General features: G+C 42.5%; 1 protein-coding gene across 2 annotated transcripts in view; it reads left to right on the forward strand.

Moving 5' to 3' along the window:
- The window catches only part of ERCC3 (ERCC excision repair 3, TFIIH core complex helicase subunit), a 37,497-nt gene that overhangs the window by 16,756 nt on the left and 3,884 nt on the right, over nt 1-16,857 (forward strand). For both annotated transcript variants that reach the window (XM_082841704.1, XM_082841703.1), the window contains exons 11-13: nt 10,148-10,244; nt 11,567-11,684; nt 16,227-16,345. In XM_082841704.1, the coding sequence (XP_082697830.1) occupies nt 10,148-10,244; nt 11,567-11,684; nt 16,227-16,345 (334 nt within the window). The remainder of the gene's footprint in view (nt 1-10,147; nt 10,245-11,566; nt 11,685-16,226; nt 16,346-16,857) is intronic.

Genomic DNA, 16,857 nt, shown 5'->3' on the forward strand with positions numbered 1-16,857 from the left:
TGTATATCTTCTTTGGGGAAATGTCTATTTAGGTCTTCTGCCCATTTTTGGATTGGGTTGTTTGATTTTCTGATATTGAGCTGCTTGTAAATTTTGGAGCTTAATCCTTTGTCAGTTGCTTCATTTGCAAATATTTTCTCCCATTCTGAGGGTTGACTTTTCATCTTGTTTATATTTTCCTTTGCTGTGCAAAAGTTTTTAAGTTTCATTGGCTCCCATTTGTTTAGTTTTGTTTTTATTTCCATTTCTCTAGGAGTTGGGTCAAAAAATACCTTGCTGTGATTTAGGTCATAGAGTGTTCTGCCTATGTTTTCCTCTAAGAGTTTTATAGTGTCTGGCCTTACATTTAGGTCTTTAATCCTAAATGTGACTTTATTTTTGTATATGGTGTTAGGGAGTGTTCTAATTTCATTATTTTAAATGTAGCTGTCCAGTTTTCCCAGCACCACTTATTGAAGAGATTGTCCTTTCTCCATTGTATATTCTTGCCTTCTTTATCAAAGGTAAGGTGACCATATGGGCCTGGGTTTATCTCTGGGCTTTCTGTCCTGTTCCATTGATCTAATTTTCTGTTTTTTTGTGCCAGTACCATACTGTCTTGATTACTGTAGCTTTGTAGTATAGTCTGAAGTCAGGGGGTCTCATTCCTCCAGGTCTGTTTTTCTTTCTCAAGATTGTTTTGGGTATTCGGGGTCTTTTGTGTTTCCATACAAATTGTGCAATTTTTTGTTCTGGTTCTGTAAAAAATGCTGCTGGTAGTTTGATAGGCATTGTATTGAATCTGTAGATTGTTTTGGGTGGTATAGTCATTATCACAATGTTGATTCTTCCAAACCAAGAACATGGTATATCTCTCTGTCTGTTTGTATCATCTTTAATTTCTTTCATCAGTGTCTTATAGTTTCCTGCATACAGGTCTTTTGTCTCCTTAGGTAGGTTTATTCTTAGGTATTTTATTCTTTTTTTTTTTTTTTTTTAGGTATTTTATTCTTTTTGTTGCAATGGTAAATGGGAGTGTTTTCTTAATTTCTCTTACAGATTTTCCATCATTAGTGTATAGGAATGCCAGAGATTTCTGTGCATTAATTTTGTACCCTGCTACTTTACCAAATTCACTGATTAGCTCTAGTAGTTTTCTGGTAGCATCTTTAGGTTCTCTATGTATAGTATCATGTCATCTGCAAACAGTGACAGCTTTACTTCTTCTTTTCCGCCTTGGATTCTTTTTATTTCTTTTTCTTTTCTGATTGCTGTGGCTAAAACTTCCAGAACTATGTTGAATAATAGAGGTGTGAGTGGACAACCTTGTCTTCCTCCTGATCTTAGAGGAAATGGTTTCAGTTTTTCACCATTGAAAAGGATGTTGGCTGTGGGTTTGTCATATATGGCCTTTATTATGTTGAGGTAAGTTCCCTATATGCCTGCTTTCTGGAGGGTTTTTATCATAAATGGGTGTTGAATTTTGTCAAAATTTTTTTCTGCATCTATTGAGATGATCAAATGGTTTTTATCCTTAAGTTTGTTGATATGGTATATCACATTGATTGATTTGCAGATATTGAAGAATCCTTGCATTCCTGGGATAAACCCCACTTGATCATAGTGTATGATCCTTTTAGTTTGTTGTTGGATTCTGTTTGCTAGTATTTTGTTGAGGATATTTGCATCTATGTTCATCAGTGATATTGGCCTGTAGTTTTCTTTCTTTGTGGCATCTTTGTCTGGTTTTGGTATCAGGGTGATGGTGGCCCTGTAGAATGAGTTTGGGAGTGTTCCTCCCTCTGCTATATTTTGAAAGAGATTGAGAAGGATAGGTGTTAGCTCTTCTCTAAATGTTTGATAAATTCGCCTGTGAAGCCATCTGGTCCTGGGCTTTTGTTTGTTGGAAGATTTTTAATCACAGTTTCAATTTCAGTACTTGTGATTGGTCTGTTCATATTTTCTATTTCTTCCTGATTCAGTCTTGGCAGGTTGTGCATTTCTAAGAATTTGTCCACCTCTTCCAGGTTGTCCATTTTATTGGCATAGAGTTGCTTGTAGTAATCTCTCATGATCTTTTGTATTTCTGCAGTGTCAGTTGTTACTTCTCCTTTTTCATTTCTAATTCTGTTGATTTGAGTCTTCTTCCTTTTTTTCTTGATGAGTCTGGCTAATGGTTTATCAATTTTGTTTATCTTCTCAAAGAACTAGTTTTTAGTTTTATTGATCTTTTCTATTGTTTCCTTCATTTCTTTTTCATTTATTTATGGTCTGATCTTTATGATTTTTTTTTTTCTTCTGCTACCTTTGGGGTTTTATTGTTCTTCTTTCTCTAATTGCTTTAGGAGCAAGGTTAGGTTAGTTTTTCGAGATGTTTCCTGTTTCTTAAGGTAGGATTGTATTGCTATAAACTTCCCTCTTAGAACTGCTTTTGCTGCATCCCATAGGTTTTGGGTCATTGTGTTCCCATTGTCATTTGTTTCTAGATATTTTTTGATTTCCTCTTTGATTTCTTCAGTGATCTCTTGGTTATTAAGTAGTGTATTGTTTAGCCTCCATGTGTTTGTATTTTTTACAGATCTTTTCCTGTAATTGATATCTAATCTCATAGTGTTGTGGTCGGAGAAGATACTTGATACAATTTCAATTTTCTTAAATTTACCAAGGCTTGATTTGTGACCCAAGATATGATCTATCCTGGAGAATGTTCCATGAGCACTTGAGAAAAATGTGTATTCTGTTGTTTTGGGATGGAATGTCCTATAAATATCAATTAAGTCCATCTTGTTTAATGTATCATTTAAAGCTTGTGTTTCCTTATTTATTTTCATTTTGGATGATCTGTCCATTGGTGAAAGTGGGGTGTTAAAGTCCCCAATATGAATGTGTTACTGTCAATTTCCCCTTTTATGGCTGTTAGTATTTGCCTTAGGTATTGAGGTGCTCCTATGTTGGGTGCATAAATATTTACAATTGTTATATCTTCTTCTTAGATCGATCCCTTGATCATTATGTAGTGTCCTTCTGTGTCTCTTGTAATAGTCTTTATTTTAAAGTCTATTTTGTCTGATGTGAGAATTGCTACTCTAGCTTTCTTTTGATTTCCATTTTCATGGAATATCTTTTTCCATCCCCTCACTTTCAGTCTGTATGTGTCCCTAGGTCTAAAGTGGTTCTCTGTAGACAGCATATATATGGGTCTTGTTTTTGTATCCATTCAGCCAGTCTGTGTCTTTTGGTGGGAGCATTTAATCCATTTACATTTATTGATATGTATGTTCCTATTACCATTTTCTTAATTGTTTTGGGTTTGTTATAGTAGGTCTATTCCTTCTCTTGTGTTTCCTGCCTAGAAAAGTTCCTTTAGCATTTGTTGTAAAGCTGGTTTGGTGGTGCTGAACTCTCTCAGCTTTTGCTTGTCTTTAAAGGTTTTAATTTCTCCTTCGAATCTGAATGAGATCCTTGCTGGGTAGAGTATTCTTGGTGGTAGTTTTTTCCCTTTCATCACTTTAAATACGTCCTGCCACTCCCTTCTGGCTTGCGGAGTTTCTGCTGAAAGATCAGCTGTTAACCTTATGGGGATTCCTTTCTATGTTATTTTTTGTTTTTCCCTTGCTGCTTTTAATATTTTTTCTTTGTATTTAATTTTTTTTTTTTTTTTTTTTTTTTTTTTTGCGGTACGTGGGCCTCTCACTGTTGTGGCTCCGGACGCGCAAGCTCAGCGGCCATGGCTCACGGGCCCAGCCGCTCCGCGGCATGTGGGATCTTCCCGGACCGGGGCACGAACCCGCGTCCCCTGCATCGGCAGGCGGACGCTCAACCACTGCGCCACCAGGGAAGCCCTGTATTTAATTTTTGATAGTTTGATTAATATGTGTCTTGGTATGTTTCTCCTTGGATTTATCCTTTATGGGACTCTCTGTGCTTCCTGGACTTGAATGACTGTTTGCTTTCCCATGTTAGGGAACTTTTCAACTATAATCTCTTCAAATATTTTCTCAGTCCCTTTCTTTTTCTCTTCCTCTTCTGGGACCCCTATAATTCGAATGTTGGTGCGTTTAATGTTGTCCCAGAGGTCTCTGAGACTGTCCTCAATTCTTTCCATTCTTTGTCCTGCTCTGTGATAGTTATTTCCACTATTTTATCTTCCAGGTCACTTCCGTTCTTCTGCCTCAGTTATTCTGCTATTGATTCCTTGTAGAGAATTTTTAATTTCATTTATTGTGTTTTTCATCATTGTTTGTTTGCTCTTTAGTTCTTCTAAGTCCTTCTTAAACGTTTCTTGTATTTTCTCCATTCTATTTCCAAGATTCTGGATCATCTTTACTATCATTATTCTGTATTCTTTTTCAGGTAGACTGCCTATTTCCTCTTTATTTGTTTGGTCTGGTGGGTTTTTACCTTGCTCCTTCATCTGCTGTGTGTTTTTCTGTCTCCTCATTTTGCTTTTATCTTACTGTGATTGGGGTCTCTTTTTCACAGGCTGCAGGTTTGTAGTTCTTGTTGCTTATGGTGTCTGCCCCCAGTGGCTAAGGTTGGTTCTGTGGGTTGTGTAGGCTTCCTGGTGGAGGGGACTGGTGCCAGTGTTCCGGTGGATGAGGCTGGATCTTGCCTTTCTGGTGGGCAGGTCCACGTCTGGTGGTGTGTTTTGGGGTGTCTGTGGCCTTATGATTTTAGGCAGCCCCTCTGCTAATGGGTGGAGTTGTGTTCCTGTCTTGCTAGTTGTTTGGCATAGGGTGTCCAGCTCTGTAGCTTGCTGGTTGTTGAGTGGAGCTGGGTCTTAGCGTTGAGATGGAGATCTCTGGCAGAGCTTTTGCTGTTTGATATTACATGGAGTCGGGAGGTCTCTGGTGGTTCAGTGTCCTGAACTTGGCTCTCCCACCTCAGAGGCACAGGCCTGACACCAGGCCGAGCACCAAGACCCTGTCAAACACACAGCTCATAAGAAAAGGGAGAGAAAAAGAAAGAAAGAAAAAAAGAAAAGAAAGTTATTAAAGAATAAAAAATATGGGGCTTCCCTGGTAGCACAGTGTTTGGGAGTCTGCCTTCCGATGCAGGGGACGCGGGTTCGTGCCCCGGTCTAGGAGGATCCCACATGCCGTGGAGTGGCTGGGCCCGTGAGCCATGGCCGCTGAGCCTGCGCGTCCGGAGCCTGTGCTCCACAACGGGAGAGGCCACAACAGTGAGAGGCCCGCATACTGCAAAAAATTAAAAAATATTGTTAAAAATTAAAAAAAAAGAGTAATAAAAAAGGAAGAAAGAAAGAAGAGAGCAACCAAACCAAAAAACGAATCCACCAATGGTAACAAATGCTAAAAACTATTAAAAAAAAAAACTGACAGAGAGAACCCCAGGAAATATGGTAAAAGTAAAGCTATACAGAAAATCACACAAAGTCCACTTCCTCAATTTTGGGATGATTCGTTGTCTGTTCAGGTATTCCGGAGATGCAGGGTACATAAAGTTGATTGTGGAGATTTAATCCGCTGCTCCTGAGGCTGCTGGGAGGGATTTCCCTTTCTCTTCTTTGTTCTCACAGCTCCCGGGGTTCAGCTTTCGATTTGGCCCCGCCTCTGCATGTAGGTCGCCTGAGGGCGTCGGTTTTTCCGCTCAGACAGGATGGGGTTAAAGGAGCAGCTGATTAGGGGACTCTGGCTGACTCAGGTCGGGGGGAGGGAGGGGTACGGACTGTGGGGCGAGCCTGCGGCAGCAGAGGCTGACATGACGTTACACCAGCCTGAGGCGTGCCATGCGTTCTCCCTGGGAAGTTGTCACTGGATCACGGGACCCTGGCAGTGGCGGGCTGCACAGGCTCCTGGGAGGGGAGGTGTGGACAGTGACCCGTGCTTGCACACAGACTTCTTGGTGGCTGCAGCAGCCTTAGCGTTTCATGCCCGTCTCTGGTGTCCACAGTGATAGCTGTGGCTCACACCCATCTCTGGAGCTTGTTTACACGGTTCTCTGAATCCCCTCTCATTGTGCACCCCGAAACAGTGGTCTCTTGCTTCTTAGGCAGTTCCAGAATTTTTCCTGGACTCCCTTCCGGCTAGCTGTGGTACAGTAGCCCCCTTCAGGCTGTGTTCACGCAGCCAACCCCAGTCCTTTCACTGGGGTCTGACCTCTGAAGCCCGAGCCTCAGCTCGCAGCCCCGCCCGCCCCGGCGGGTGAGCAGACAAGCCTCTCAGGCTGGTGAGTGCTGGTCGGCACTGATCCTCTGTGCGGGAATCTCTGCTTTGCCCTCTGAACTCCTGTTGCTGTGCTCTCCTCTGTGGCTCCGAAACCTGCCCCCCGCCCACCCCCGTCTCCATCCGTGAAGGGGCTTCCTAGTGAGTGGAAACTTTTCCTCCTTCACAGCTCCCTCCCACTGGTGCAGGTCCTGTCCTTATTCTTTTGTTTCTGTTTTTTCTTTTTTCTTTTGCCCTACCCAGGTACGTGAGGAGTTTCTTGCCTTTGAGGAAGTCTGAGGTCTTCTGCCAGCATTCAGTAGGTGATCTGTAGGAGTTGTTCCACATGTAGATGTATTTCTGATGTATTTGTGGGGAGGAAGGTGATCTCCACGTCTTACTCTTCTGCCATCTTGAAGGTTTTGGTCCATACCTTTTATTAATGTAGGAAAGATTTTACTTTTTATCAAAGTAACAGACTTACAAAAACTAGCAGTTCCTTGCACCTGTCTTCCTACTCACAATTCCTCTTCCCCAAAGATAGCCACTTTCAACTCTCTTCTCTATTTACCTTCATATTTCTAAGTAATAATTTATATAGTAATTTCTTGATTATTGTAGAAATTGCTTATTAATTTCCTACCATGGGAGTTGTGGATTTAGCTGTCTTACATATGCCGCTCCATCCCCTCCCCCCACTCCATCCTCCCAGTGTATTTGGGATTAAGTTAGTGTTCAATGTTACATTATTTTGGCTGTGTAAGTATTGTTCAAGCCAAGGCAGATAGTGTACCATTCTTACATTTTCCTTTGTGTTAACATTTGTTTTTCCTGAAGTTAATAATTGCCTTGTCATTACTTTCGCATGGTTTTCTATATAATTACTAATTAGTCCTTTTCAGACTCTTCATGCAGTCATAAACTCCTCTCAGAAGGGTCAGATCCATCAGGTAGTCTCTCAGTTTCTTTTCACTTTCTTTCCCTGGTGGATCCCTTCCAGTACTTCATCCTCCACCAGCCTCAACCAGCACTTTATCCTCCTACTCTGCATTGGTCTGCTTGCTCTCTAGGATTAGAGATGCTGCCTAACTGTTGTCTTTAGAGATGCTGCCTAACTGTCCCTCTGACATGATCCTGTGAACTCCTTGTGCCTCTTCCCTGTGTTGGAGCCCCTGTTGCCGAATCTCAAGTGTCCTCTTTCTTGGTCACTCGTTTTGATGGAGTGTATCGTTTAGTAGATTTCTGAGAGAAGGTACGTGGAGGAAAAGTTTTTAAGAATTCGCTTGGAGATGTCATTATTCAGTCTCACACTTGATCAGTAGTTTGGCTGGGCCTCAGAATGTCAAAGGCAGGGCCCTTCTCTTGGGGCTTCCAATGCAGCTGCTTGCAAGTCTGATGATGTGTTCTGGTGGTCCTGTGTTCCTTCTCTCAGGAATTTAGAACCTGTTTTTTCATTTTGGAAATTTCAAAACAATATGACTAGTGTGATCTTTTTTTCTTTCATTATGATGGACACTCAGTAGACCCTCTCAGTCTGGAAACTCGTGGCCTTCAATTCCGAGAATTTCTTTCTGTTTTTTCTTTGTTACTCATCTTCTCCGTTTTTTCTTTTCTCTCTTTTTTGAATTCCTGCTGGTCAGATGTTAGATCTTCTGGACAGCTTCTCCAATTTTCTTTTCTTTTTTCTCCCTTTCTTTTTGGCTGTGCTGCATGACTTGCGGGATTGGGATTGAACCCGGGCCATGGCAGTGAAAGCGCCAAGTCCCAGCCACTGGACTTCCAGTGAACTCCCATTTTCTCCCATTTTTTATCCCTTTTTTCTTCCAACCCTATTGAAGCTTTTGTTAATTTCCAAGAGTTCTTTATCGCCAGCTGTTCTGTTTTTTGGGTGAGTACAGTGTCTTATCTGAGGCTGTTACAGCTTTTGAAGCTTTCTGCTGTTGCCTACACTGTCTCTCTTTTCTTCAGGTGTTTTGATTGTTTCAGCTCTATCTTTAGAGATCTTCTTCTGATTTTTGGTAGTCTTTGGCTCTAGTTTCTTATTTAACGGTCAGTCACTAAAAAGCTGATCGGCCTTTGTGTATAGCTTAGTGGGTTTGCCGACCTGTGGCCCTCTCCATAGCATGATCATGCAGGACCTGGCTAGTTTGTCAAGAGATTGCCAGATTCCAGTATCTCTGGGTCTTTTCTCTTGTGCTGGAAAGTTTCTCCAGAGAGGAATCTTCTGGGCTCCTAGATATCAGCCTGTGGCGGGGGAGGGAAAAGGGAATCCCCGTCATTCTTCACTTTCAATCTTGCTTTGCCCTCAGCTCTGCCTGAGGTCCCTAAGTGTAGGCCTTCCTGTTCAGAATCTAGAAAGTACACTTCCAGTTCTCTGCCAGGTGAGAGGAGGCATGCCTGGCTGTCAGGGTTGGGGTCTGACACTTTTCCTTATGCATGTACTCTGTCGGTCCTTCTGTCTGTAATCCTACCCTACCACCCACCTTCCGAGGGTTGTTTGATAGTGTGAGGTAGTGGGTAGAACATGAACTTTGGAGTCAGACACGCTGGATTTGACTCCCAGCTCCTCCTCTTATTAGCTGTGTGACCTAGGGAAAGTTCTTTACCTCTCTGAACCTCCTTTTGTTCCACTGTCACATGGAGTTACCACCACCTACCTCAGAGGATTCCTGCATCTAGTAGGTGTTCAACAAATGTTAGGTCCTCTTTGCGAAGGATGGTTACCCTTCTGTTTCATTTCCTATATGAGAGAACCTTCAGAAACTGAGGGCTCACCACTATTTGAGTTGTTTTTCCTGATGACGAGTGAGGAGGAGAAGAACCACCTGAAAACCTGGGTATCAAGAGACAGACTGTTCTGAAGAGTGCACTTTCCTGACCTTTTTCACAGCATGACACATACAGAAAATCAGAAGATTTGCGTGGTGCCCCGAACACTCTCACAGGCCAGGCTTGCCGTGGTTAGGGAAGCATCCAGCTGTCCCAGGCACCTGCCCAGCTTCCCCACAGGCAAGGGGGCTGCTCTCTCGGGTACACCTGTACCCAGTTTGTAGCACAGTGTTGGGAAGCACGTGTGGAGTATCAAAAGTCGTGCTTCCTGAGCCTTCCATGGGCACTGCCTGGGGATAGCTCGTGGCCTCAGTGGTGGAACAGCCACTTGGGTCAGCCTCCTTAGGCTCCTGACCCTCAGTTCCTCGTGTGTAAATTGGGAACACGAAACCTACCTTTCACAGTTCTGAGGAATATCGGCAGGCATGGATGTTTTTTTCCCAGGGTAGAACCCAGCTGCATGTTTGGTGTGGGCGGGCCCTGCATGCCTGCTAGCTGTCCTCATCGTCCTTGTCGTTGTCACCGTCACTGTTATTGCTGACCCTTCGGAAGCTACAAAACCACGTCATTACAAGAAAAACAGAGGAATGGCTTTGCCAGGTGCCAAGAGGTGATAACCAGTGAGGTTGTCAGATAGGGTTGTACCCTTTGGCACAGAGCTGGAAACTCAAGAGAAATGTTTGAGCTTAGTGTTATAGAGGGTCCATGGGGAAAAGTCTGGAAGGGGCTCTTTTCTCCTTTCTTGGAGAATGATTGTTTGATTAGGAAACAGTTCCTTCCAAACTTTTGTTTGCAAATAGCAATGTTTTCTTTGCCACTCCCATTGAGCTTCGTGAAATCTAGGGGATTCTCCTTGTTTAGACACTAAGCTTAGTGTGAGAGATACTGAGGCAGGAAGGAGCACAGGCCAAAAACAAAAAAGTAAAGGAGGGAATCTTGAAGAGAGTAGTGATCTGCATCTTGGCTCAGAGGGGAAAGGGTGGGGTGTGTGTGTTTTGGAAAGGTGGTGGGGAGGGTCTGTAGCCTCTCACTTTTGTGGCTCTCTTCCTGATGTCTTTGCATGACAGAGGGCTTCCTGGAAGAGAGAAACCTTGCAAGATCTCCCTTTCCCATGCTTTCAGGATAACTGAGGAGTGATTCTGTAGTCTTCCTAACACAGCTTTGTTCTTCTCTAGACCCTATATCTATGGTCCTACATCCCAGGGAGAAAGGATGCAGATTCTCCAGAATTTCAAGCATAACCCCAAAATCAACACCATCTTCATATCCAAGGTCAGTGTGGCATGCAGCAGCCCCCAGGCCTGGGGGACACTCGATGATTTCTGGGCAATGAATTGGTATTTGTTGAAGGAATGTCACGTGTCAGTTTTCATTCCCACGTGTCCAGTGTCTGGGGGCAGAGGAACGTTGCCTGTCAGGTAGTGGAAGAAGCAGATGTACGGTTTTAATGTACATAATCTATATTCCTAACTCAAGGAGTATATAATCTAGCAAGTCCTTTTGCTTGACTTAAGTTTTTCCCACCTCTTTTTGGGATACAGGAATTTTGAGTTCTATTTTCTTTATACAAGGGGGAAAAGTTCATTACCTACTGTGGCAAAGGTGGCCATTTGCATAAGGTTCTCTTTGTGGCTTTGGAGATTGCTGTGGGTCGTGGGCAGCTTTTATCCTGGCTCCTGGTATGCCTTGGGGATGGGTGGTGAATATAAACACAATGCAGAATCATGTAGGCTCGGCTTGGTGATGGTTTTAATTTGCAGTTAGAAGTGGTGGGCCAACAGTTTAGAATAGTCATTCAGGTTAGAACAGACCAAAGCCCAAAAGAAACGAGATTTACCTATAAAGTGATCATGGATGGGTCAAGCTTTTATTTCTGTGTCTGGGAACCTTGATGGTTGGATCCCCTCCGCCCACCCTCCCCAAGCTAAGGCAGCTACCCAGAGTCAGAATCCAGCCCACTGCAGGCAGTGGCCCCTCCCAGGTCACGTGTCTGACCTTTGCTGTTGGCCTCAATAGCCTCCAGTTAAGATTGTGGATGGTTTTGTGCAGACCTATTTCTGTAGCAAAAAATAAGAAGAATCACTCACAGAGTCTGTTGATAGGGCCCTCTTGTCTCTGGGTCCCTAGCAGCCACACCAGGACTGTTGCTGAGACAGATGGTTAGGAGTCAGGTCTTGACAGCTTCTATAGGACAGTTCTTAGGAGAACATGCTAGGTCCTTAGAGGCCTGTGTGCATCTGAAGGACCCTGGTACAGATTGAAGAGGATAGTGATTGTTTTTCTGAATTACCTACAGAGCTTATTTAAATTTGAGGCCAGTTGACTTTTTTTTTCCCTTTTTGACTCATATATAAAAATCTTCCCAGGGCTTCCCTGGTGGCGCAGTGGTTGAGAGTCTGCCTGCTGGTGCAAGGGACACGGGTTCGTGCCCCGGTCCGGGAAGATCCCACATGCCGCGGAGCGGCTGGGCCCGTGAGCCATGGCCGCTGAGCCTGCGCGTCCGGAGCCTGTGCTCCGCAATGGGAGAGGCCAGCGTACCGCAAAAAAAAAAACCAAAAAAGCTTCCCAAACTCACAGCTGGTTCATTTCTATAGGTGGGTGACACATCGTTTGATCTGCCAGAAGCAAATGTTCTCATTCAGATCTCATCTCATGGTGGCTCCCGGCGGCAGGAGGCCCAGAGGCTGGGGCGAGTGCTCCGAGCAAAAAAAGGTACCTTCTGCTCCAGGCGGTCTCTCTTTTCAAACCACTTCCATCAGTGTCTGTTTGTGAGGGTGAGCCTGTGCTCCTGGGCTAGGTAGACCCTGAAGGGGATGGACGGGGGTCCCAAAGCAAGGACCAGGGTCTCCTTGGCCATTGTTATTTCTCATGTGCTGGGGTTGAGCATGTGGACGTTTTCCATGGCAGCTGTCTGGAGGTCACAGTCTGAGCTGAGTGTTTGTATTGGTAGATAGAGGAGCCAGGAAAGCAGTGCGTAATGGTGTAGATGTAGAAGGGAGAAAGCGGAGCGTAGACCACCAGTGCAAGTGTAGGAGCTGGCAGCTGTCCCCTGAACCTTGAGTTAAGAGTAAGGGGAGGGCTTGGTAGGAGCAGCTTGGGCAGCCACAAGGTGGATACCTTGCTCATGACCTGTGAAGAGTGGTCCCTTGAGTGGCAGCTTACAGCAGGAACATCACAAGCTCAGTGAATGAGGAAGCAAGAGTCATGCTTCCTCTGCTTGTTAACTGCAGTAAAGGAGCCCAGAACCCAATCATGGGCAGAGTAGAGACTGACGTTTCTGCTAAGAGATGGCATCCTCTTAGCAGACCAGGCAGGTCCTAAAACAAGGACACAGGCCCTGTCCTCAAGGAATTCACTAATCTTAGGAAGAACTTGGACTGCTAGGATGTTTGAAAATGACAGGATTAGTGGGCAGGTGTTGTAATTGTACTGCGTTTGAGTATGTTTAGGAAACAGCTAATTGATTGTGTTTGAAATGGAGACGGGGCAAGTTAGTGGAAATAGCAAACATGGACTTGGGCACCAGACCAACTGTGTGACCTTGGGCAAGTAATTTGACCCTCTGAGCTTTGGTTTCTCATCCAGAGTTGGAGTGACAATCCTTACCTTGCAGGACTGTTAATAATGAGGAATGAGAGTACATAACAGAATATAATAGACTGCTGGATAAATCTGACTAGCATATATGAAAGTGATTCATTACTTATTCCTTACTCATCACGCACAAAGCTAATTTGAAAATCCCTTTGAATTTGATTGGAATTCTGTTTTTTAAATACTGTTTGACTCATTTTACAAGGCCAGTATTACCCTGATACCAAAGCCAGAAAAGTTTACTACAGAAAAGAAAATGACAGGCCAATATCCAATGAATACAGTTGTAAAAATCCTCAGTAAAATACTAGCAAACCAAATTCAGCATCATATTAGAAGGATCATTCACCATGATCAAGTGGGATTTATACCTGGGATGCAAAGAAGGTTCACCATATGCAAATCAATAAATGTGATATATCACATTAATAGAATTAAAGACAAGATCATATGATCATTTCAATGGATGCAGAAAAAGCATTTGACAAAATTCAACATCTGTTCATGATAAAAACTCTTTAACAAATTAGGTATAGGAGGAAAGTACCTCAACATAATAAAGGCCATATATGACAAGCCCACAGCTAACCTCATACTTAATAGTGAAAGATTTGAAAGCTTTTCCTCTAAGGTCAGGAACAAGACAAGGGTGCCCAGTCTTACCAGTCCTATTCATCATTGTACTGGAAGTCCTAACCAAAGCAATTAGGTAAGAAAAAGATATAGAAAGCATCAGTATTGGAAAAGAAGAAGTAAAATTTTCTCTATTTGCAGGTGACATGATTTTATACATAGAAAATCCTGAAGACTTTACCAAAAAACTGTTAGATCTATTCAATGAATTTGGTAAAGTTTCAGGATTCAAAATTAACATACAAAAATCAGTAGTGTTTCTATACACTAACAACATACTATCTAAAAAAGAAATAAAATGATTCCATTTACAATAGCATCCAAAACAATAAAATATTGGGGACTTCCCTGGCAGTCTAATGGTTAGGACTCTGAGCTGCAGGGGTCACGGGTTCAATCCCTGGTTGGGGAACTAAGGTCCCACATGCCATGCAGCCAAAAACAACAACAACAACAACAACAACAACAACAAAAAAAACACAATAAAATATTTAGGAATAAATTTAACCAAGGAGGTGAAAGAGCTCTACACCGAAAACTACAAGACATTGATGAGAGAAATGTAAGAAGATAAATGGAAAGTATCCTTTGTTTATGGAATGGAAGAATTAATATTGTTAAAATATCTATACTACCCAAAGCCATCTATAGATTCAATGCAATCCCTATCAAGACTCCAGTGGCATTTTTAACAGAAGTAAAAATAACAATCCTAAAATTTTTGTGGAACCACAGAAGACCCCAAATAGCCAAAGCAAGTTCTGAGAAAGAAGAACAAAGCAGGAGGCGTCACACTTCTGATTTTAAGTTATATAATAAAGCTGTGGTCATCAAAAGAGTATGTTACTGGCATAAAAACAGACTTACAGACCAGTGGAACACAATCCAGAGCCCAGAAATTAAACCCATGCATATATGGTCAACTAATATTTGACAAGAGAGCCAAGAATACCCAGTGGAGAAAAGATAGTCTCTTTAATAAACGGTGCTGGGAAAATTGGATATCCACATGTGAAAGGATGAAATTACCCCTGTCTTACACCACTAGCAAAAATTGACTCAAAATGGATTAAAGACTTAAATGTAAGGCTGGAAACCATACAACTTCTAAAGGAAAACAAAGGAAAAATGCTCCTTGACATGGGTCTTGGCAGTGTTTTTTTTGGATATTACACCTAAAGCTTAAGCAACAAAATAAAAACTAAGTGGACTACATCAAACTAAAAAACTTCTTCGCAGCAAAAGGAACGATCGACAAAATGAAAAGGCAATGTATGGAATGGGAGAATATATTTGCAAATCGTATATCTGATAAGGGGTTAATATCCAAAATAAATGAAGACCTTATACAACTCAATAGCAAAAAAACCAAATGATCCAATCAAAAACTGGGCAAAAGACCTGAATAGACATTTTTTCCAAAGAAGATGTACAAATAGCCAACAGGTACATGAAAAGGTGCTAAACATCACTAATTATTAGGGAAATGCAAATCAAAACTACAATGATGGATGTGAACTAAACTCACTGAGGTAATCATTTCACAATATATGTAAGTCAAATCATTATGCTGTGTACCTTAAATTTATATAGCACTATATGTCAATTTTATCTCAATAAAACAAAGGGAGGAAAAGGAAAATATTTGATATAATATACTTAGCCCTTTTCTTTGCATCTCTGAACTCTTGTAAGACAAGGAAACAGTTGAATTCAGGGGCAGTACACAGATACTTAACTTACTGACATTTGAACTGTGAAGCAAAAATATTCAGATTTTCCTGCAGGATCAGGTTTTATAGGCTACAGTATTTTCTGTCCTAGTTACTATGATAATTCTGTTACTGGGTTTTCTCTCTGAACCTTTTTTTTTTTAAGTAGTTTTAGCATAATGTTTTCAAAAGCGTTATCCATATTGTGGCATGTATTAGTACTTCATTCTTTTTTATTGCTGAATAATAGTCCACTGTATAGACATACCACTTTTTTTTATTATTTTTAAAATTTTATTTTTTGGCTGCGTTGGGTCTTTGTTGCTGCGCGTAGGCTTTCTCTAGTTGCGTCGAGCAGGGGCTACTCTTCATTGTGGTGCACGGGCTTGTCATTGCGGTGGTTTCTGTTGTTGTGGAGCACGGTTTCTAGGGCGTGTGGGCTTCAGTAGTTGTGGCTCTCGGGCTCTAGAGCGCAGGCTCAGTAGTTGTGGTGCACGGGCTTAGTTGCTCCACGGCATGTGGGATCTTCCTGGACCAGGGCTCGAACCTGTGACCCCTGCATTGTCAGGCGGATTCTTAACCACTGCGCCACCAGAGAAGTCCCTGGACATACCACTTTTTAAAATTCATTTACGGACATTTGGATTGTTTCCACTTTCTGGCTCTTAGGGTAATGTTTGGGTCATGTAATAACTTTATGTTTAACATTTTAGTAAACTGCCAGACTGTTTCCAAAGGGGTTGTGCCATTTTCCATTCTCACCAACAGTGTATCAGCATTTCAGTTTCTCCACATCCTTGACGACAACTGTAATCATCTTTTTTTATTCTAGTCATCCTAGTGTGTGCCAGGTAGCATTTTGTCATGGTTTTGACTTGCATTTCCCTGACGACTAATGATACTGAGCTTTTTTCATGTGCTCATTGACACGTGAATCTTCTTTTTATATCTTCTTTGGGGAACTGTCTGTTCAGATCCTTTGTCCTTTTTATAATTGGTTTATTTGTCTTTTCATTGTTGAGTTGTAATAGTTTTTTATATTCCCTAGATTCAAATCTCTTATCAGATATATGCTTTGTAAATGTTTTCCCCAATTCTGTGGGTTGTCTTTTCACTTTCTTGATGGTGTCCTTTGAAGCACAGAAGTTTTTAATTTTAAGTTTTTTTTAATTTTGATGAAGTCCTCGTGCAGAATCAGGGCAATGGCCCCTCTGACTGCAGAGCTCTCCCACTGTAGTACTTGCTTTTGAACCCTGGACCCTTAGTTCCTGCCGTTCTAATAGCTAATATTGTCCTTTTATGTGCCCTCCTCCAGGGATGGTTGCAGAGGAGTACAATGCCTTCTTCTACTCGCTGGTGTCCCAGGACACACAGGAAATGGCTTACTCAACCAAGCGACAGAGGTTCTTGGTAGATCAAGGTTATAGCTTTAAGGTATGTAAGCATTTGGTCTCTGGTCAGAGTAGGACTGAGGCTTTTTTGTACCCAGCCCTCCATGAGAAGTGGGGGGCTGCTGTCAGCATGAGCATGGGACAGATTTCAGGCAGGCACAGGACATTAGGGGACATTAGGGTACCTTTTTCCTTGCATGAATTGTGGGGAGCTTTGAAGGAAAAATATTGTGCAGGATCCCTCCTGTTTCCAGCTTCTCACAGTGAATGGTCAAAGAATGGGGCCTCTGAAGCAAGAGGCCTGTGGAGTCTAAGCTTGTTAACTTTTTACAGTTGTCTTGAAGAGAAAACATTAGATGTTGGTGGGAAAATGTGCTAGCCTAGTAGGACTCAAGATGAAGGAACTGTGGCTATCACTGTGTTAGTCTGAGCCCCTCGGGGTTACTTTCTCAGGGGGTGCCCCCTCCAGGTAGCTGGGAGAGTCTGCCCTTAGTCATCTGGTAAGCCTGGGCCTCAGTGGGCCTCACAGACATCAGAGCCATCCATGTACTGTAA

This window comes from Leucopleurus acutus, assembly GCF_964270905.1.
Source record: "Leucopleurus acutus genome assembly, chromosome: 6".
Taxonomy (NCBI): domain Eukaryota; kingdom Metazoa; phylum Chordata; class Mammalia; order Artiodactyla; family Delphinidae; genus Leucopleurus; species Leucopleurus acutus.